Genomic DNA, 17,440 nt, shown 5'->3' on the forward strand with positions numbered 1-17,440 from the left:
GGAAAGTAATTGTCCACACCAGTGGTGGTGAACCTATGGCATGCGTGCCAGAGGTGGCACTCAGAGCCCTCTCTGTGGGCACATGTGCCGTCACCCCAGCACAGAATTTGCCAGAGTTTGTTACTGGAAAGTCAGAGAGACTTGGCACTTCGCGATAAATAAGTGGGTTTTGGGTTGCAGTTTGGGCACTTGGTCTCTAAAAGGTTCACCATCACTGGTCCACACTATTCTGTTTGGTCAGATTTCACCTGAAATACTGTGGACAGTTTCGGACACCCTGGTTCACAAAGGATATTGATAAGCTATACCGTGACCAGAGGCGGGTGACCAAGATGGCGAAAGGCCTGGACATCATTGTTATTGTTGTTGTGTGCCTTCAAATCACTTTTGACTTATGGCGACCCTAAGGTGAAGGAAGCTCTCATGAGGTTTTCTTGGTAAGATTTTTCAGAGGAGGTTTGTCATTGCCTTCCCCTGAGGCTTAGACCATATGACTTATCCAAGGTCATCCAGTGGGTTTTATGGACAAATGGGGAATCAAATCCTGGTCTCCAGAGTCATAGTCTAACACTCAAAACATCAGGCAGTATGAGAAATGATTTAGGGGGCTGGGTTTGTTTAGCTTAGAGATGACAGGATTCAGAGGTGACATGATAGCCCTCTTTAAATATCTGAAGGGATATCAAGTAGAAGATGGAGCAAACTTGCTTTCTGGTGCTCCAGAGGCTAGTCAAATTACAGGAAAAGTGATTCCACCTAAACATGTGGTATAACTTATTTACACTAAGAGCTGTTTGAGAGTGGCCTTCAGAAGGTGGTGAACTTTCCATCTGTGGAGTTTTTAAAGCAGAGGTTGGATGGGCATCTCCCAGGAATGCTGTAGTTGTGTATTCATTCCTGCACAGCAGGGTGTTGGATTAGTTGGCTCTTAGGTACCCTTCCAGCTCTAAGATTCTATGATTCTAGGTGAACCTGGGCCATTCCCTGGACCCATACCTGGGAGTCTTTAAACGGGTGTGGTGAAAGATTGAATGTTGGAACTTCTGCTTGCAAGACATGTCGTGCTCTGTTCCTGAACTGTGTTCCTTCTCTATAATTTCCTCAGATATAAGAAACGGTTGTACATCAAGTGCTTGACTTCTGTGGGGTAACAGAGCATAGAGCAATCTCTCTTCTTAGCTCCCTGTTTTGTTACACTTTGTCTTGTGTAAACCCATAAATCTGTCATTTCTTGGCACCTATCCACTTCAACTTGAATCATTGTGTCCTGTGTGTTACCCCTGACATTTACAGAAGTTTTTGTTCCTAGTAATCCTTCACAGTCCAAATGGAATGATTGAGGTTTTGTTCTCACTTGTTGCAATCATTCTTTTACAGGGCATATTTTGCACAAATTGTCCATTGGGGAAACATTGGTGGGAGACTTTTGTAAGCCGGGATCTGGCACAAAATGCACATTTCTTTTTGTCTGGATGCTGAGTTGACTCTAAGTTGAAAGAGGTGCTTGAATCGGTTTCTGAAATACAGACAACAACAACAACAAAAACCTTAAACCCTTGAACCTGGTGGGGGTGCATTTGTATTATGGAATGAATTAGTAAAGTGACATTTATGATTTATCTTTATTTTTTTACACATGCTTCTTTATGTATTACTATTATTCAGTAGCTCAACTTACCATGTTGGCAAGAGAGAGGCAAACTCTCATGCATCCTAACATTCACACACCAGTATATTGATGATTGTGTGTTTCTAATGCCACAAAGAGTCTCTTTCATGCCCCCTTCCTAATTAGCGGTGTGCTTAGTTTTCATGAAAGATTTGATATGATTTGCTGCTTGTTCCTTGTTCGCCATCTTTCAAGTGTTTATTTTTTAAAGATTGTTAAGTCATATTTACCTGAGATGCCCTTTCTCTCAACCAGAAGTCCCTTTTTATGTTTGCATAACATTGTGTTGGGGAGGCTCTTTATCGCCTGCTAAAGGATTCATTTATTTAACAGCCTTGAAGTAGAGGAAATCATATCCTGAAATAATCTGGTTCCCCCACCGAGATGCACTGCTAGGGAACAGCCTAAGTGAATTAATTAGCCTTTTATTGTATTTTGAAGGTCAGTAATTGCAAGGCGCTGGCAGCCTGGTAGAGGTACTCTGTGCCAATGCCAAGACAAGATGATGCCACTCCAGATGCCCAGTTCTTGAAACTGTTCCTTGAGAGATGCTTCTCTACATGATTGAGGACTTCTTCCAATGTCAAGTCTGCTCTCACTATTTCCCTTCCCTTCTTCTTTTTCTTTCTGTAGCCCCCCATTGTTTACATTATGAATCTGAATCTACTTCACAGGATCCCTTAACCCCTTGTAGGCATGCAAGAGGCTGCATGGAAGGGGAGATGAATCTGTTGGACTGGAGGAGAGCAAGAACATGATACAGCCCATATTCAAGGACACTTTTTAGAAAAGGGAGGTCTTGCATGATGGTCTTGTGCCAGAACTGTCTGAGAAGGCATCAGACTAGGTATCAAATGCCATTTTTGGGGCTCATTTGGAGGAAGTATGGTGAACTGGAGAGCCAGCTTGGTGTGGTGGTTTGAGCATTGAACCACAACTCTGTGAGATCAAGGTTTCATTCCCCACCTAGCCATGGAAATTCACTGTGGGCATGTCATACACTTTCCGCCCCAGAAAACCCTGTGATAATTTCATCTTAGTGTCATTATAAATTGGAAAAAACTTGAAAATACACAACAACAACAAATCCTCCTTCAGATTTCTAAGTTGTCTGTCATCAAAAGCCCTGCTCAAGTCTTGCAGACTCAGGGCCGTTGGCTTCATTGATTAAGTCTATCCATCTGAAATGTGGTCTTCCTCTTTTCCTATTGCCTTTTACCTTCCCAAGCGTTATTGTCTTTTCTATTGAGTCATGTTTTCTCAAGGGATGTTGAAAGCATGACAGTAGTCATCTTGGTTTCTAGGGAAAATTCAGACTTGATTTGCTCTAGGACCCATTTATTTGTCTTTTTAGCAGTCTGTGATATATCCATAGAACTCTTCTCCACCAACTCAATTCAAATGAGTTGATTTTCTTCGCATCAGCTTTCTTCACTGTCCAGCCTTCACGACCATACATAGAAACTGGAATATGATAGCATGGGCAACCGTAACTTTATTCAGTGATACATCTTTTACACATGAAGATCTTGTTTAGTTCCTGCATAGCTGCCCTTCCAAGTCCTAGTCTTCTTGTGATTTCTTGACTGCAGTCTCCATTCTGAATAATGACTGAGCTAAAGTATGGAAAAACTTGAACTGTTTCAATGTCATTATCATCATCTTTAAAGTTATGTCAATCATCTGTGGCAATTATTTTTGTTTTCTTAATGTTTAGCTGTAAACCTACCTTTGAATTTTTTCTTGACTTTCTTCAGTAATCATCCAAAGACTTTGCTACTTTCTGCTAATAATATGGTACCATCTGCATATCTTAAATTGTTGATGTTATTTCCTCCAATTTTCACACCACCTTTCTCTGAGTGTAATCCTGCTATATGTATGATATGGTTCAGCATACAAATTAAACAGGGTGATAAAATGCATTCTTGCCTTCCCCTCTGGTCACTGAAATACCATATGCCAGATTAGGTTATACAGAGAAAAAAGGACAGTCTAGATTGGCTGTCACCAACCTAGTTCCCTCAGGATATTTTGGATTTCCAGCTTCTATCTTCATGAACCAGCATGGCCAGTCATCAGGAATCCAGGGAGTTGTAGCCCAAAATCACATCAAATTGGGGAAGGCTGGTGTAGGCAAATGCCTAGACCAGTGTTAGCTCCCATGGATCAGAATAGGGCTACCAGCTGATTTAATAAAGGTTTTAAATGGTTTTCATCATAGCTTTAGATTGGTAAATGAATTATCTGGACTTAAATGTGCATAAATTTCCTTGTGGGTAAAAGCATCGGGGGTGGGGAGGAGAGAAGCATAACATCTTTTGGAAGCACCTGGTAGCAGGCATGATGTTCAAAGGGGTATTCATTCTCTGTATGTGAGAAGCCAGGATTAAGATGGTGCTTACTATCTATTCTATGGTGTTTGTAAGCATGCATTCATGTGTATGTATATATAATCTGCCCCCTGTTTTAATCAAGGGCAATGTTGTAATCAGTAATCTTGTATCATAATAAAAGTGGAGGCAGGAACGTAGCCAGGATTTTAGGAAGGGGGGGTTCCAGACTAAGTGCCACCATTATAATGGGGCTTGGGTGCGGCGGCGCAGCAGCACACACCATTCATTTTTCTAAAGGAAGGGGGGGTCTGGACCCCAAGAACCCCCCGGCTACGTCCCTGGTGGAGGTAATATGTAAGTTCTAAGAAGTGGAGTGGAAATGGACATTTACTTGGGTTCTGGCATGCATTCACATCTTGGGTGTGGGAGCATTTGGATCAGATGCAGTTGGGCAATGCATAATTTAGAAGGCTTGAGGAGGGAAGGAGGAAATGCTTCTTTTGGCTCCTGTCACTGTCAATTAGCTGCCAGCATAGCCTCTCATGCTGCTTTGTTAGAGAAGTGGGGTGAAGTCAGTGCTTTCCCTGAAAGTCCTGGCTAAATGAAGAGTTCAGGGCAACCAAGGGGTGGATGTGGAAGCCTCTCTTAGAAACATCTCACAGCTGTTTGGGAAGGCCATCATATTCTTTGAGATGTTCAGCAATTAATGTGTATTTGAAGGGTGATTCATTATAGCTAGCCTCCCAAAAGGAGTTGAAAGATTTCAAGTTCCCTTGACAAAGGGGTGTTAATTTTTACTAGGAAAGTTTGATCTCTCGTGGCTTAACAAGAAAGGTAGAAAGACCAGGCATGGGAGCCATAATGTGATTTTAAGTTATCAAGGGGGAGAGAATGTAGGAAATTGTTCTACTGAATCCAGTAGATTATAAATGAAAAAAGATGGGAGGGTTTTTTTTCCTTCTGTACTCTGCCTCACAATTCAGTTGTGTGTTTTCACTATGGATGGCAACTCTTATGTTGAACTACATGTTTTTATAGGTGGGCCTGATTTAGGAATACACAGCATGATCTTTAATGACATTATACTAAGCATACTTTTCTGTTCTTGCACTAGCTAGTCTAACTATTGACCGAGAAGGATGTATCTTAAAGTTTCTACCTCTTCTGTAAGCTGTCATAGATGCCTCTGCTGTTAAAACTATTTCTAAGTGTTCTTTGTGTGGGTAGTCCTGGTGGGATGATCCTTAGGACAATGTGCTCAGCAAACAAAGCAAGAGATCCTGGATCAGCATCAGACTGCTGAAAATGGGAAGTGGGAGCCATAATTTTGAAGGGAAAAGTGGGTAGGGATAAAATAACCCTAGGGATAAAATAACAAGGACCAAGATCTGTTGGAAGAGCCTTCTTCTGAGACCCTCTCCTTCTGGGAACAGTATACTGTGTGAGGACATGCAGAAGGGTCTCCTCAGCTGGAGCACTCTGGTTGGAGGCCTGATTGATGCCAGCATTGGTCTCGTTTTGGCACCAAGTTAAAACTTAGCTTATTACAAAAGCCTTTGGGACTGAACAACTTTAGCCTGTGGGTAGAGATACATCATTCTATCTTGTTTTGACATTACTTTTTAATTTTGCAATTATAATCTTTTTAGCATATTTGAATTTTTCTGTGCAAAATTTTATTGCCTTACATTTTAAATTGTTATGATTGGTTTTATCATAAATCAGTAAGAAATAAGCAAATAAATAAAATAATATTCCTCTGCACATCTGTTTTATTCTATACCTCATCCACAGTCACCTGTATTCCCCACGCTGGTCAAAGTGAGGGTTTAGTTCTTCAATCTCATTCTCTTCCCTTGCTGTTGTAGAGACTTCGCTCTTTCCACTTTGTGCTTTACCATGAAGTGGCTAGTTTATCCCTTAAGTAATATGTATTCAGCAACGTATCAGAAATCACGCTCTTTTTAATCAGCCTGTGTCCTACACACTCCACCATCTCCTGAAGTGGGATTTATCAACCTAAACACACAGAAAATTAGGCCATTGCTGCTTTTCAGAAAAGCTCTGTGTCGGGCCTTGGGGAGACTTACATACAAAACTGTGATACCTCTTTGAGATTTTCGTAGCAGCAGCTCCACTAAAGAGGCAAGGTGCTGTCCTCTTTTGAAAGTCACAGTCAGAGCTTCTGGTGGAGAAATATCGGTTGTTTTGGCTGCATGTACGGATCTCATCTGCACATTGAATATGTGATTTATTTGAATTGCAGCACTCATATTTATCATGTCCATTAATGCATTCTGTGTAGTGTGTGCTTTTAAGGAGCTTAAGGATTGTGTGCATTTGTATGTGAGAACCAGTTTCGTCTATTGATAGTGGTTTCTAGACTTTGGTTCTCCAGAGATTTTGGACTTTAGCTCCCAGAATTTCTGACTGTTGGCCAAGCTGGCCAGGGTTTCTGATAGTTGGAAATCCACAACATCTGGAGGGCCTAAGGTAGGGAACCATTAGACTGTTATTCTATGGAGGTCCAAATCTCCATTTGGCCATGAAGGACCCTGGATGACTTGGGGCTGGTTCCTCTCTCTCTCTCAGCCTAACCTACTTCACAGTTGTGGGATTAAAAGATGGGGATGAGAACTGTGTAGTGAGATGCTAGGTAAGTCTGATTAGAGCCAACTACTCACAGCCTGTGAATCCTGTGAAAGTGAAGGGCTATGGGGAAAAGATATAGTCAAGAGGCTGTCTATAACGGTATAAGTTAGGGCAGCCCATGGCAATGCAAAGGCCAGTTAGGAATCAATAAGATCTGAATAAGGTTTTGGGAACTGGTAAAGTGCAAGGAGTACAGGGAGGTCTTGTTTAACCTAATTGTTACAAAATAAATCTTTATTGGTTTTATTTTCTACAACTGTGTTTGATGGTTTAAGAAGTGAAAGAGAATTGGTCATGCTTTACTGCACTGATCTCACTGATCAACATAGCCATTTTTTTATACTGGTCAAAGACTGAATAAACTATATTACATTACATAGCCACTTGTTGAGGAATATGCTCACCTTGAGTATATTCACCAAATACCAGATCCAGTGAGAGGTCTTTGGGGTCAAAGGGGAAGGGGAGTGACAGGAGGCCAAGGGCTGGAACAGCAGGACCAAACTGGAGAGCGGATCCATCAAAAGATCCTTTGAATGCTACTTTGAGCTCCTTGGAAAAAAGACAGACTATGAAAGAAACATCATATTAGCAACTCTTGAGGTGTAAATGTTGCATATGTGCACATCTCCCTTTTTGGACAGGACTCAGGATGCTATTCTTTTGCCTTTGCACTCCATCCCAAACATTTCTCCTAGGGCAGCTATTGAGGCTTGGAAGGGTGCCTTTTGCTGCTGCTTATCTGTAGTGAGGGAAAGGAGGTGTGTGGCTCTTCAGACCAGGAAGATGCTACTGCTCTGGGCTCCCAAGGGAAGAGAAAAGAGTGTGAAGACCATCATTGAGCACACCTTCTACTACCTCCACCACCAGCATGCTGAATCCAGCTGCTACCTCACTGTCTGCATGGCCACCCTATTCCCTCCTTCCTCCATGGTCGCCAGTAGCACCAGCTGCCTCTCCTGGGGCTTGACAGTGGATGGGAGAGGGGGAAGGAGGCAGAATCATGTAGGAGGAGCTATTTGCCAATGTAAAAACTTGGCCATTAGGATATCCAATATGCCCATATGTCTGTTTTTTAAAAAATAATTTAATATTTATTTCTTACCCGCCTCTCCCCATGGATTGAGGTTGGGAACAACAACATTTAACAGACACACCACATTAGTTAAAATACATGAGTCAAAATACACATCAGTTTAAAAGGACAAATAAGATATATACATATTAAAACAATCCACATTTAAAATGCATAGTTTCCTCTCTGTTGCAAACATGTATTAAAAACTTTTCTTCTCTATTCTTTTTTTGATAGGGTGTTGGTTTGTCTGTTCATGGACATTTCACAGTTGCTACGGAGAAGACTCTTTTTGCAATGCCAGAGACTGCAATAGGTAAAGAATGGGCGCTGCATTTTGTATTCATGAAAGTGCCATGTGGTGTAGAAGCCAGACAATTTTACTTGATTTGGAGAGATACAGGATCAGATCCTATGAAGTTTACTGAGTTGTCCAGTCACACACACTCAAAACAATCTAACTCATTGGATAGTTGTGATGGTAAATAAGGGTAACTTGTGTCCATTATTGGCAACCGTTTAGTGGATAAAAATTGGAGTAATGGAGATGGTGCTAGCGGCTTGGATCTTGACCTCTTGTGAGCAGGACATCAGGATGTGCCCCTGGAGCAGAAAGTGACTGAGGGAAAGCAGTTTTCATTGATTCTCCCTGCATCTTGCTGTGCCCTTTGGGATTCTGTTGTGGGGATTGGTCCAACATGAGAGGTGACACCGAGGGCTGCAGGGAGAACGGACAAATTAATCCCCTTCAAAGTTTCTACAGAGGGAACACTGAATTGGAATCTCTTCTGTAAATAAAGGAGTCCATCTTTTTATAGAAGGCCAATTTGAGAGGCAAGATTATCAGTTATAAGAGAGAAAATGTAAAAGGTTTGGAGATGTTAGCTCAGTTCATAAGAGCAGACAGTTTTGATCTTTAAAACATAGACTCATAGAACTAGAGAGTTGGAAGAGACCACCAGGGCCATCCAGTCCAACCCTCTGCAGGAATACACAATCAAAGCACTCTCAACTATGGCCATCCAGCCTCTGTTTAAAAACCTCCAAAGAAGGAGCTTTCACCACACTCCAAGGCAGTGTATTCCACTGTCAAACAACTCTCACTGTCAGGAAGTTGTTCCTAATGTTTAATTTCTTTTCCCATATTTTGAATCCATTGCGCTATGCCCTAGCCTCTGGAGCAGTAGAAAACAAGTTTACTCCATCCTCAATATGACATCCTTTCAAATATTTAAACATGGCTATCATGTCACCCTTAAACCTCTCTTCCCCAGGTTAAACAAACCCAGCTCCCTAAGTCACTCCTCATAGCGCATGGTTTCCAGAACTTTCACCATTTAGATCATCCTCCTCTGGACATGCTCCAGTTTGTCAGTATCCCTCTTGATCTGTGGGTATAACATGATCTGTGAAGCAGCAGTTCCAGGATCTGTGTCAGAGTTGGTTATCTGGCCTCAAGCTCTAAAGATACATATCCAAGGGATGGGAATGAGACCATTGCACTGGGTTAACTATTTTCTGAAAGACAGCAGTGCTCTCTGCAGACCATTTAATTGCTAGTGGTCAGACTACAGTGTGAGTAGGAGCATGAAACTGAATAACAGTGGGTGGGTCCAATCGGATCCTACTCTTGTTGCAGGGCTTAACCCTTTCCCATGCTATCTCAGTGTGGATTAGCAGCCTAATGTTTCTATATAAGAATAGCTTCCATTGAAGCACATGAGAGATTCCCCCACCCCCTGTTAGTATCAGATACAAAGAGCTTGATCTGAACTGAAGCTTCAGCTGAGGATGGCGGGTTAAGATGCCTCTTTATCCCTCTCCCCCCTACATGTACATACTACAACTCTGATCTGGATCAAGCCCCCCCCCCAAAAGAAATTACCTGTTTACTTCTTAATAGGTGATAGGATGGATCCAGACTTAAAGCAAACCATTGACATCAGTGGAATACAAAACTAATTTAATTCCCATTAATTTTAGTGAATCTATTTTATGGATGGCTCAGTTATGATCCAACCCATTCAGTGTCATCTAGTTAGGCTCCAAGACTTATCATATGGATCACTTGAAGTTTAATTCTGGAATTTTTAATATGGATTTTCTGCCTGGCAAATATTCTTCATGGTTCTTAGTTTCTGAGAACTGTCTTCCAAAAACAGAAAACACCATCCACTTGCCAGTATGAGAAGAATATTGATTTCAGACATAATGTTGTAGAGGTAACTGAGAACAGTTTAAAAAAGAAATTAAGGTGATTACAAAATTTGAGGCAAGTGTCTTTCAGTTTATCTACAGCAAATGACATTTTTGTCACTTTTAGTGATATCAATTCATTTGTTAAAAAGTGCATACCAGCTCTTTTGGATAATGGAGGAGGAATCAAAATCTTGCGCTCTCTGCAGAGACTAATCTTGTGATCATTAAAATCATTAGAAAGGTAGTTTCAAAGGTCACAGCCAGAATTAATGAGCATTAGTATTGTAGCATGTCTTGGTAGAAGATGGGGAAAAAAACCCCATGAGATTGTAATTTCAAGCAGAAAGCATCACTTAGAAGGCCTTAGAGCTGGACAGAAAAGTCAGAAGAAGACTGCAAGTTTTAATTGGAGGAATTATTACCTTGCTTCATGCCTTCTTTTTTCCCCTTTAATTACAGGTCTTTTTCCTGATGTGGGTGGGGGCTACTTCCTGCCAAGACTTTCAGGGAAGCTGGGCTATTATCTTGCCTTGACAGGATATAGGTTGAAAGGAAGAGATGTGCACAAAGCAGGAATTGCAACTCACTTCATAGAAGCGGAGAAGGTAAATCTACCAAAGTGGTCATGCTTTGCCATGGTCATGATGTTTTCTCAGTAAATTGAAAGGCATAAAAACTTGGGATTTTTGGAATCCACATCTTTTCAACAATCCACTTATACTTTTTGGTGAGCAGCATTAGTACTCCTTTCCCTGCTAATCATCCCAGAAGTTTTGTGGTTCTCAAAATAAACTTCTAGAAGACGGTGCAATCACTGAATTAGGCACACTTAGAGTTCAGAGTTGGGGAACTTAAGGATTACCAAATGGTGCTGGACATGGTGCTCACATCACTCTCCACTAATTTAGCCCATGGTGAGACAAGATAGAAGTTGCCATTCGGTGACATCTTGTGGGTCACCAGTTCCCCTTCCATGTTTAAGATTATTAGTTTCAGTGGCTGAATTTGCTGCCCCTGAATGAAATTTCATCCACGGAGTGCTTCCAACCGCAGAAGGTAGGGAAGTGACTTTCATGGATTTTCTCCTTCTTCCTGAAGCCCTTTGTCCCTCCTGCGTCCTGCCCCAAAAAACAGCTCTGAAGGGCTGAGGGACCCAACAATACTGGGGCCGCCTCTGCAGAGTTAGAAGAGAATTGGGGGGAAAGTGATTCCCCTGTTCCACTGTAGAGATCCTCCACTGGATTTATTTTGTCCATGAATGGAAGAAAGTCTTCCATTTATAGAAGTTTAATTAGGCTCCAAGCTGGTGGATTTAAGCATGTTGCTTTCTGGGCTGAGAATTATGTATCCTCTGTGATCTTTTTTATTTTTATCCTCATTACAGTACTGTTCATTCTGGCCACCATTAGGATGTTAGCAATAGCAAGTACATTTCTATACTGCTTATCAATGTGCTTAAGCACTCCCTAAGCAGTTTACAATATGTAAGCTAGTTGCCCACAACAAGCTGGGTACTCATTCTAGCGACCTCGGAAGGATGTGAGGCTGAGTCAACCCTGAGCCCCTGGCTGGGATTGAACTCACAACCTTGTGGTTTTATTTTATTTTATTTCTATCCTGCCTTTCTCCCTGAAGGGACCCAAGGCAGCTCACAATAACAATTTTAAAAACATATTGTAATTAAAAAAAATTAAAACATCAGCTAAAAACAATATAAAATTACAAATATTAAAACCACAATAAAATCCTATTTTATTTATATATTTAATTTCAATGTGAGTGAGTGGCTGCAGTGCAGGCATTTAACCACTGTGCCTCCAGGATATTGGGAGGAGCAGAGGAATAGCTGGGATGCAGCACATGTATTTCTATCTTTTTATAAAATGCAGTACACAAAAATGTCTTTATGGACTTTCCAAGACTCCTAGCACTCTCACCCTTCATGTTGTAAATGTCCAGATCACTTATTCTAGACCAGTGATTCCCAAAGTGGGCAGTATGCCCCCAGGGGGTAGTGGAAGTTTCTGGGAAGGTGGTGAGGTAGAGAGCAGGCAGTAGGGAATGGTGAGAGCGGTGGTGAGGGGGGCTTCAGTCAAAGTAGTGGTGTGCAAGAAAGACAAAGGGGATGAGCAGTCTTAAGACCATGGTGGAGATGCGGATTGCATTAAATTTCTTTTCAGGGTTCCCAGAAAACCACCACACAGCCTTGATGATCATTTGTGTGGTGGTGTCTTCCGCTCTTTGCTGGCCATGTGAGTTCACTCCCTTACAGGCATCTTTCACTAATAGCGACAGTTGGGAACTTGTGGAAGGCTTGGGCATAGGGCATCACTTCTGTGGCTCAAAGTAACACCATTTTGGGACAGACTGGAACAAAGAATAGGCGCACATAGTGGTGAGGGAAAGGTGACAGCAAAAAGGAGCTTTCAAATTTGGGACCTTGCTTAAGCTTTGTGAGCTTTGCTTGGACTTGGCTAGCAGGGTGGAGTTGCACTGCTGCTTTCTTTCATCAGACAGACTGAGAAAAGAGGTACCAGGAGAAACAATTTTTTTTTTTGTGGGAGAGTGGACACGTGAAGCTGTGTGGGAAGACATGTCTCTGGGAAGGAGTATCTGTGCTTGATTCTTGGAAGGAGTCCTTCGTCTTGGAGTGGCTCCTGTAGTTAAAATCTCTCCCTTTCCCAGTCCATACCAGTCTCCAGTCCAGAGCATGTGGCCTTTGTAAACCCCTATACACACACCGGCTGTGCCTTTCTTTGCCCCAATGAAGAATTCAGAGTCCCTCCTCTCTGGGGAGTTGGAGCAGCAACTGAGAAGCTGTCTGAGCAGCAACCAAGAGGCCTCTTGGCCACACTGGCCTTTGTTGCAAGGCTGTTATGGGTGAGAGGCTTCTCACTCGCTGCTCAGTTGCTGCTTCCAGGATGACAGGGCACAAAGGGAGCAGCAACTGAGCAGCCAGTGAAACAGCAACCAAAAAGCCTGTCATCTGTGCTGGTCTTATCTGCAAGGTTGGCACAAGCAAGAAGCTTCTTGGTCACTGCTCAGCCAGCTGCTTGGTTGCTGCTCCAAAGGTGACTGGTTGTTTTGAATTTGTAGTAGAAATGGTAAAGGTTTTCCCTTGACAAGATTATCTAGTCATGTCCAACTGCAGGGGGTGGTACTCATCTCCATTACTAGGCCAAGGGAACCAGTATTATCAGAGATGATTCGGTGGTCATATGGTCAGCATGACTACATAGCAAACAGTAGACTTAAAATCAAGAAAGGTTTGGGGACCACTGTTCTAGACTAAGATTTAAAATTCTCAACACAGGTGCAGAGAGAGGATAGAAGGCCCAAGCAGATGAAGTCAAATTTGTGGAGTCCTTTTTAACTCTCTGGCTGTCTTTTGACCTCATTTTTTGGGTATACAGTGGCCTCCATAGGCTTGAATGGGGTGCATGCTTGTGTGTGTGCCTGTCTGCGTGTGCCCGTGTGTGTGTGCAGGGCGCATGCCCTATCAAAAATAACAGAGGTCGCCTCTCCCTGGATTATCAAGGTTGCGGATCTCAGATCAGCAAGTTAGGAGGAACAACTGTACAAAGAAGGGCAGCATCAAAGGGTCACAGTAGGCAGAAGGATGGACAAGCCCATCATTTCTTGTGAGCTCTTCGAGTTCTTTGTAACAGCTGCAATTCTAGCATTTTCCTGTGAATTAATACATTTTGTAATGATTTTTACAGAACTTTTGATGGATTTTTTAAATTTGCAGGTGGCTGCTTTAGAAAAAGATCTGACAGAATTACAGTCCCCCTCAAAGGAAAATGTTGGTGAGATCTTGGATTTGTACCATAAGAAGGTATGTGGATAGCTAACTGTAACAGCAGAATTTGTAATGGAGAATACAGTCTTGACCACGCTGCTTCTTAGGTTTTTCCATGCATCTCAATTGAGACAGACCTGCGCTACATGTGGGAGGAATAGGCCACCAAGATTTCTTGGATGTTGTGTACAGTAAAATTTAGGCTTTGTGTTCATTTGCTTTCTCTCCTCTCTCTGTCAGCTCTGACTTTCTTATAGATGGATGTATTAATTGCAAACAAAACATTTCAGATATGATGTTCAAAATTTAATTTAAAAATCTATATGAAACATTTGTTTCTGTCAGACATATTGATTGCTAAGAGTATGTTAAAGCAGATATAATTCCAAGTTAATATTGATTAGAAAAGCCTACACTACCAAGTACAAATGTTAACATTAGGAAATTATTTTTCATTTCCCATCCTTTTTCCTTTTCCTTTTCCTGATGGGTCTTTTTAGATTATAAACCACAGGGAATGCTTGCCTTGTTCTTAGTGAGATCTGAGCTACTTAGTGAAAACCTTTCCAGTGAGATGTCATGCAATACAAAAATACAAATAATAAAAGTTCGGATGTAAAATTGAATGTTTTAGTTGTATAACACTAAGGTATGTTTGCAACATTAAATGTCATTCTGGTGTTGTAGGAGCCTGCCCAGTATCATTGAGCTTAATAGCTTGAGATGGTTCCTGCTTGATTAAGGAGTAGTATTAAATGTCATCCCAGAAAAACACTGGAATTAAAATAAGCAAGGCTCAGTCCTTAAACACTCACCTGAGAATATATCCCACTGACACCATTAGGGTTTACATCTAAGTAGACTTGTGTAAGATTGTGTTGTGAGATGATCACTTCTGTTTAACTAATGCAAACTGTGCAATCTTTTGAGTTTCACATAACGCTTGTTCAGGTGGAAAGGCATGAGTACTCAATCCCAGTTCTGTGTTGTTTGAAACCTTGCATGCTGGCAGAAACTGGACCTTTAAAAATGTGCATCCCTTTATCCAAAATGGCTACACCATTTCAGCAACAAGGTTCTTTAATCTGCCATCGAGGGAGGTATTAGTGGACTGAATGTACTATCATGGTAGTACATTTTCAGCAAAGGGGAATGAGAAGGGAGGATACAGTGATGTACAAGCTGCAAGTTAATGGAGTGGAAGCTGTGTTGGGCTAGCCACCGGAATACAAATGAGAGGCATTAGTTTCTGACTTGCAGCTGATGCTATTGTAACTGAAACACATGTTTGTAGCTTAACCTTGGCCCCTGCAGTGCCAGAATATTCATGGCATCTGTCATGAGCATCCATTCAGATGTTTCATATCATGTGGGGCCTCATGGCAGGCAGAGAAGAGTCAATACCAGTTACCAAATTGACATTCCTTTCAATCGAACTGTGTGTAAATTTAGGTCCAGTAACACAGTGTATTACTGCAGACAGCTAGGGGGGTTCATTTGTGGGGTGGACGGATGCAGAGGAAGGACTGGCTGCAGAAACTTTTATAGTTGGAAGGAATTTCAACAGGTGCAGTTTTTATCACAAACAGGTGCCAGTTTTCTTTGGTTTTCTCTGTGTGTGTCTTTTCTTCTTTTATTGCACAAGCTGCTCTTGCTGAAATTCCTTCTCCTGCAGAACTTTTTAAGGGACAGAAGCACCACTATCATATTTCTTCTTCTGTGTTTTAGAACTCCAAAAGGGTAAGAAGGTGAAACTATTTCTCAGAATCCCACTAATATTCTTGTCCTGTCCCTGCCCTGTATTGCGTTATGAGTCTCCTCCCTTCCTTATTTTGGAGCATATTTCCCCTAAATATCAATTATTTCTGTTGACAAAGCATGTTTTTCACATACATGTATTATCAGTTGTAGCTTTCAAATGTACACATGTGCATTTCCCCCCATTACAGTGCACTAAAAGCTTTAGAAATGCATGGATTTTTGAGGCAATGGTCAATCCTGTTGTCAGTCCTGACAAACATAGACCCATTGATTCAATGGGATATACTTGTGTACTGACTCACTGTTTAACTGTTGATTCAGTTGGCCTACTCTAGTTGGGACTAGTCAACAGGATATTAACTAATATGTGCTTTGGCTCATTGTCATCTTGGGAGGTGCAAAATGTATATTTTTGTATGGAAATGTGAATCTAACAAATGTATTTCCTATCCCTCCCCATGGAGCAGATTTAGGCTCACCCCTGCTTAACTTCCCAGTACCGCAGCATCATTCTCACTGATCCTGATGCTAAGTAAAGAATCCCTGTAATCCCTTACTCCTATCCATCCTGTGGATTTGTGTGCTGGTCTGTATAAGAGTAGATGTAGCTTTAGTATATGTGAGGGCTGTTCTCTTAAGAAGGCTCTTGCTTACATTTCATCTGTTATGAAAAGGGGAAAAAATAACATGGAATACAGGCATACCTCATTTAACAAAGCAGAAGTTCCTGGACATTATTTCTTTAACAGAAAATTTGGGGGGGGGGGGGAAATAGAGATGCAAAGAGAAGCAGTTCAAGATGCTTTTGAAAATTATTTTATCCCTAACTAACCATCTGCGCATGTGAGATGAAACAACCAGGTCAACTAAGCCTTGCTTAAGTAAACGAAGATAATTTGAAGTTTTTAGCGGCCTCTTGAAGGCTTCTTGAAAAATGCATCTGGGACGACTGCTTTCTTTTATCAGTCACCACTTTTTTATAGTTTCCATTTGGATGGTCAAACATAATAGACCTAGGCTTTTTTAATATGTTGGGAGTATTTGGAGAGATAGGCTTATCTGTTCTCCCCTTTTATCTCTGTTTGCTTCATGCTCTGTAAGGTATTCTTAAGGTAGCTGCTGTTTACTCTGTGCGTTGTAGGCAGGTGCACACACAGCTATAATAAGGTTAGCTAGAGCAGAATCCCATTCTTTCTCAGTTCAAGATTTGTTTATTACATTATATACTGCAGACATGCTTGTGTAACTTAACTCTGAAAGTCTGTGTCTCTCCAGCATTCCTTCATCATCCTCCCACTGTCAATGCTGCTGACAAACTTCCACCTAGAACAGGGGGGCTATATGGACTTACAAAATACTTTGTAAAAAGGAGCTTCTTTGTCAGAGGCTTTGTTAAGTAAAGTATGCTTGTTTGTGAGGGAAATCCAACTCTTCACTGATGGGGTGACATTGATTCACAAAGCACTTTACTCTTTCCCAATACAGCATCTTGTATTTCTTCCATATATAGCCTGGAAGATTCAGGAACCCTTCTAAGTAGATTGTACAGTATGCACATTTGTTCTAGCAGGAAGTAAAGGGTGTGTAAAGTCCATTGTGTAAATAGAAGTCCAGTGTTGGATGTAGCCCTAAATTTCAAAGAAACCTTCAAATTATGTATAACTAATTAAGAGTTTCAGGCCTGAATGGCCTAGGAGCCTGAGACTGCAGCTTTGTTGAGGCTTAAACAGGTCAGGGTTGATCAGAAATTTGGTTAGGAGATAATTGGGAGCCCCATGTAGAATTAACCACTAAGAAACCTGTGTAAAATTGAGAACTATAATAAAATATGTAAAAATTTAAACTTGATAGGATAGCTGCAGTAAGAATAGAGAAAAAATTGAAAGTTTATTTGCCATGCTTGCAGAAAACTCCTTTTTGGTTTTGGTTTTAAAATTTGAATAAAA

General features: G+C 41.4%; 1 protein-coding gene across 1 annotated transcript in view; it reads left to right on the forward strand.

The window, feature by feature from the left end:
- HIBCH (3-hydroxyisobutyryl-CoA hydrolase) overlaps positions 1-17,440 on the forward strand; it is a 69,499-nt gene that overhangs the window by 35,468 nt on the left and 16,591 nt on the right. The window contains exons 7-9 of the mRNA XM_042438428.1: positions 7,970-8,048; positions 10,391-10,536; positions 13,683-13,769. Of these exons, the coding sequence (XP_042294362.1) occupies positions 7,970-8,048; positions 10,391-10,536; positions 13,683-13,769 (312 nt within the window). The remainder of the gene's footprint in view (positions 1-7,969; positions 8,049-10,390; positions 10,537-13,682; positions 13,770-17,440) is intronic.

Source organism: Sceloporus undulatus, chromosome 1, assembly GCF_019175285.1.
Source record: "Sceloporus undulatus isolate JIND9_A2432 ecotype Alabama chromosome 1, SceUnd_v1.1, whole genome shotgun sequence".
Lineage (NCBI taxonomy): Eukaryota > Metazoa > Chordata > Lepidosauria > Squamata > Phrynosomatidae > Sceloporus > Sceloporus undulatus.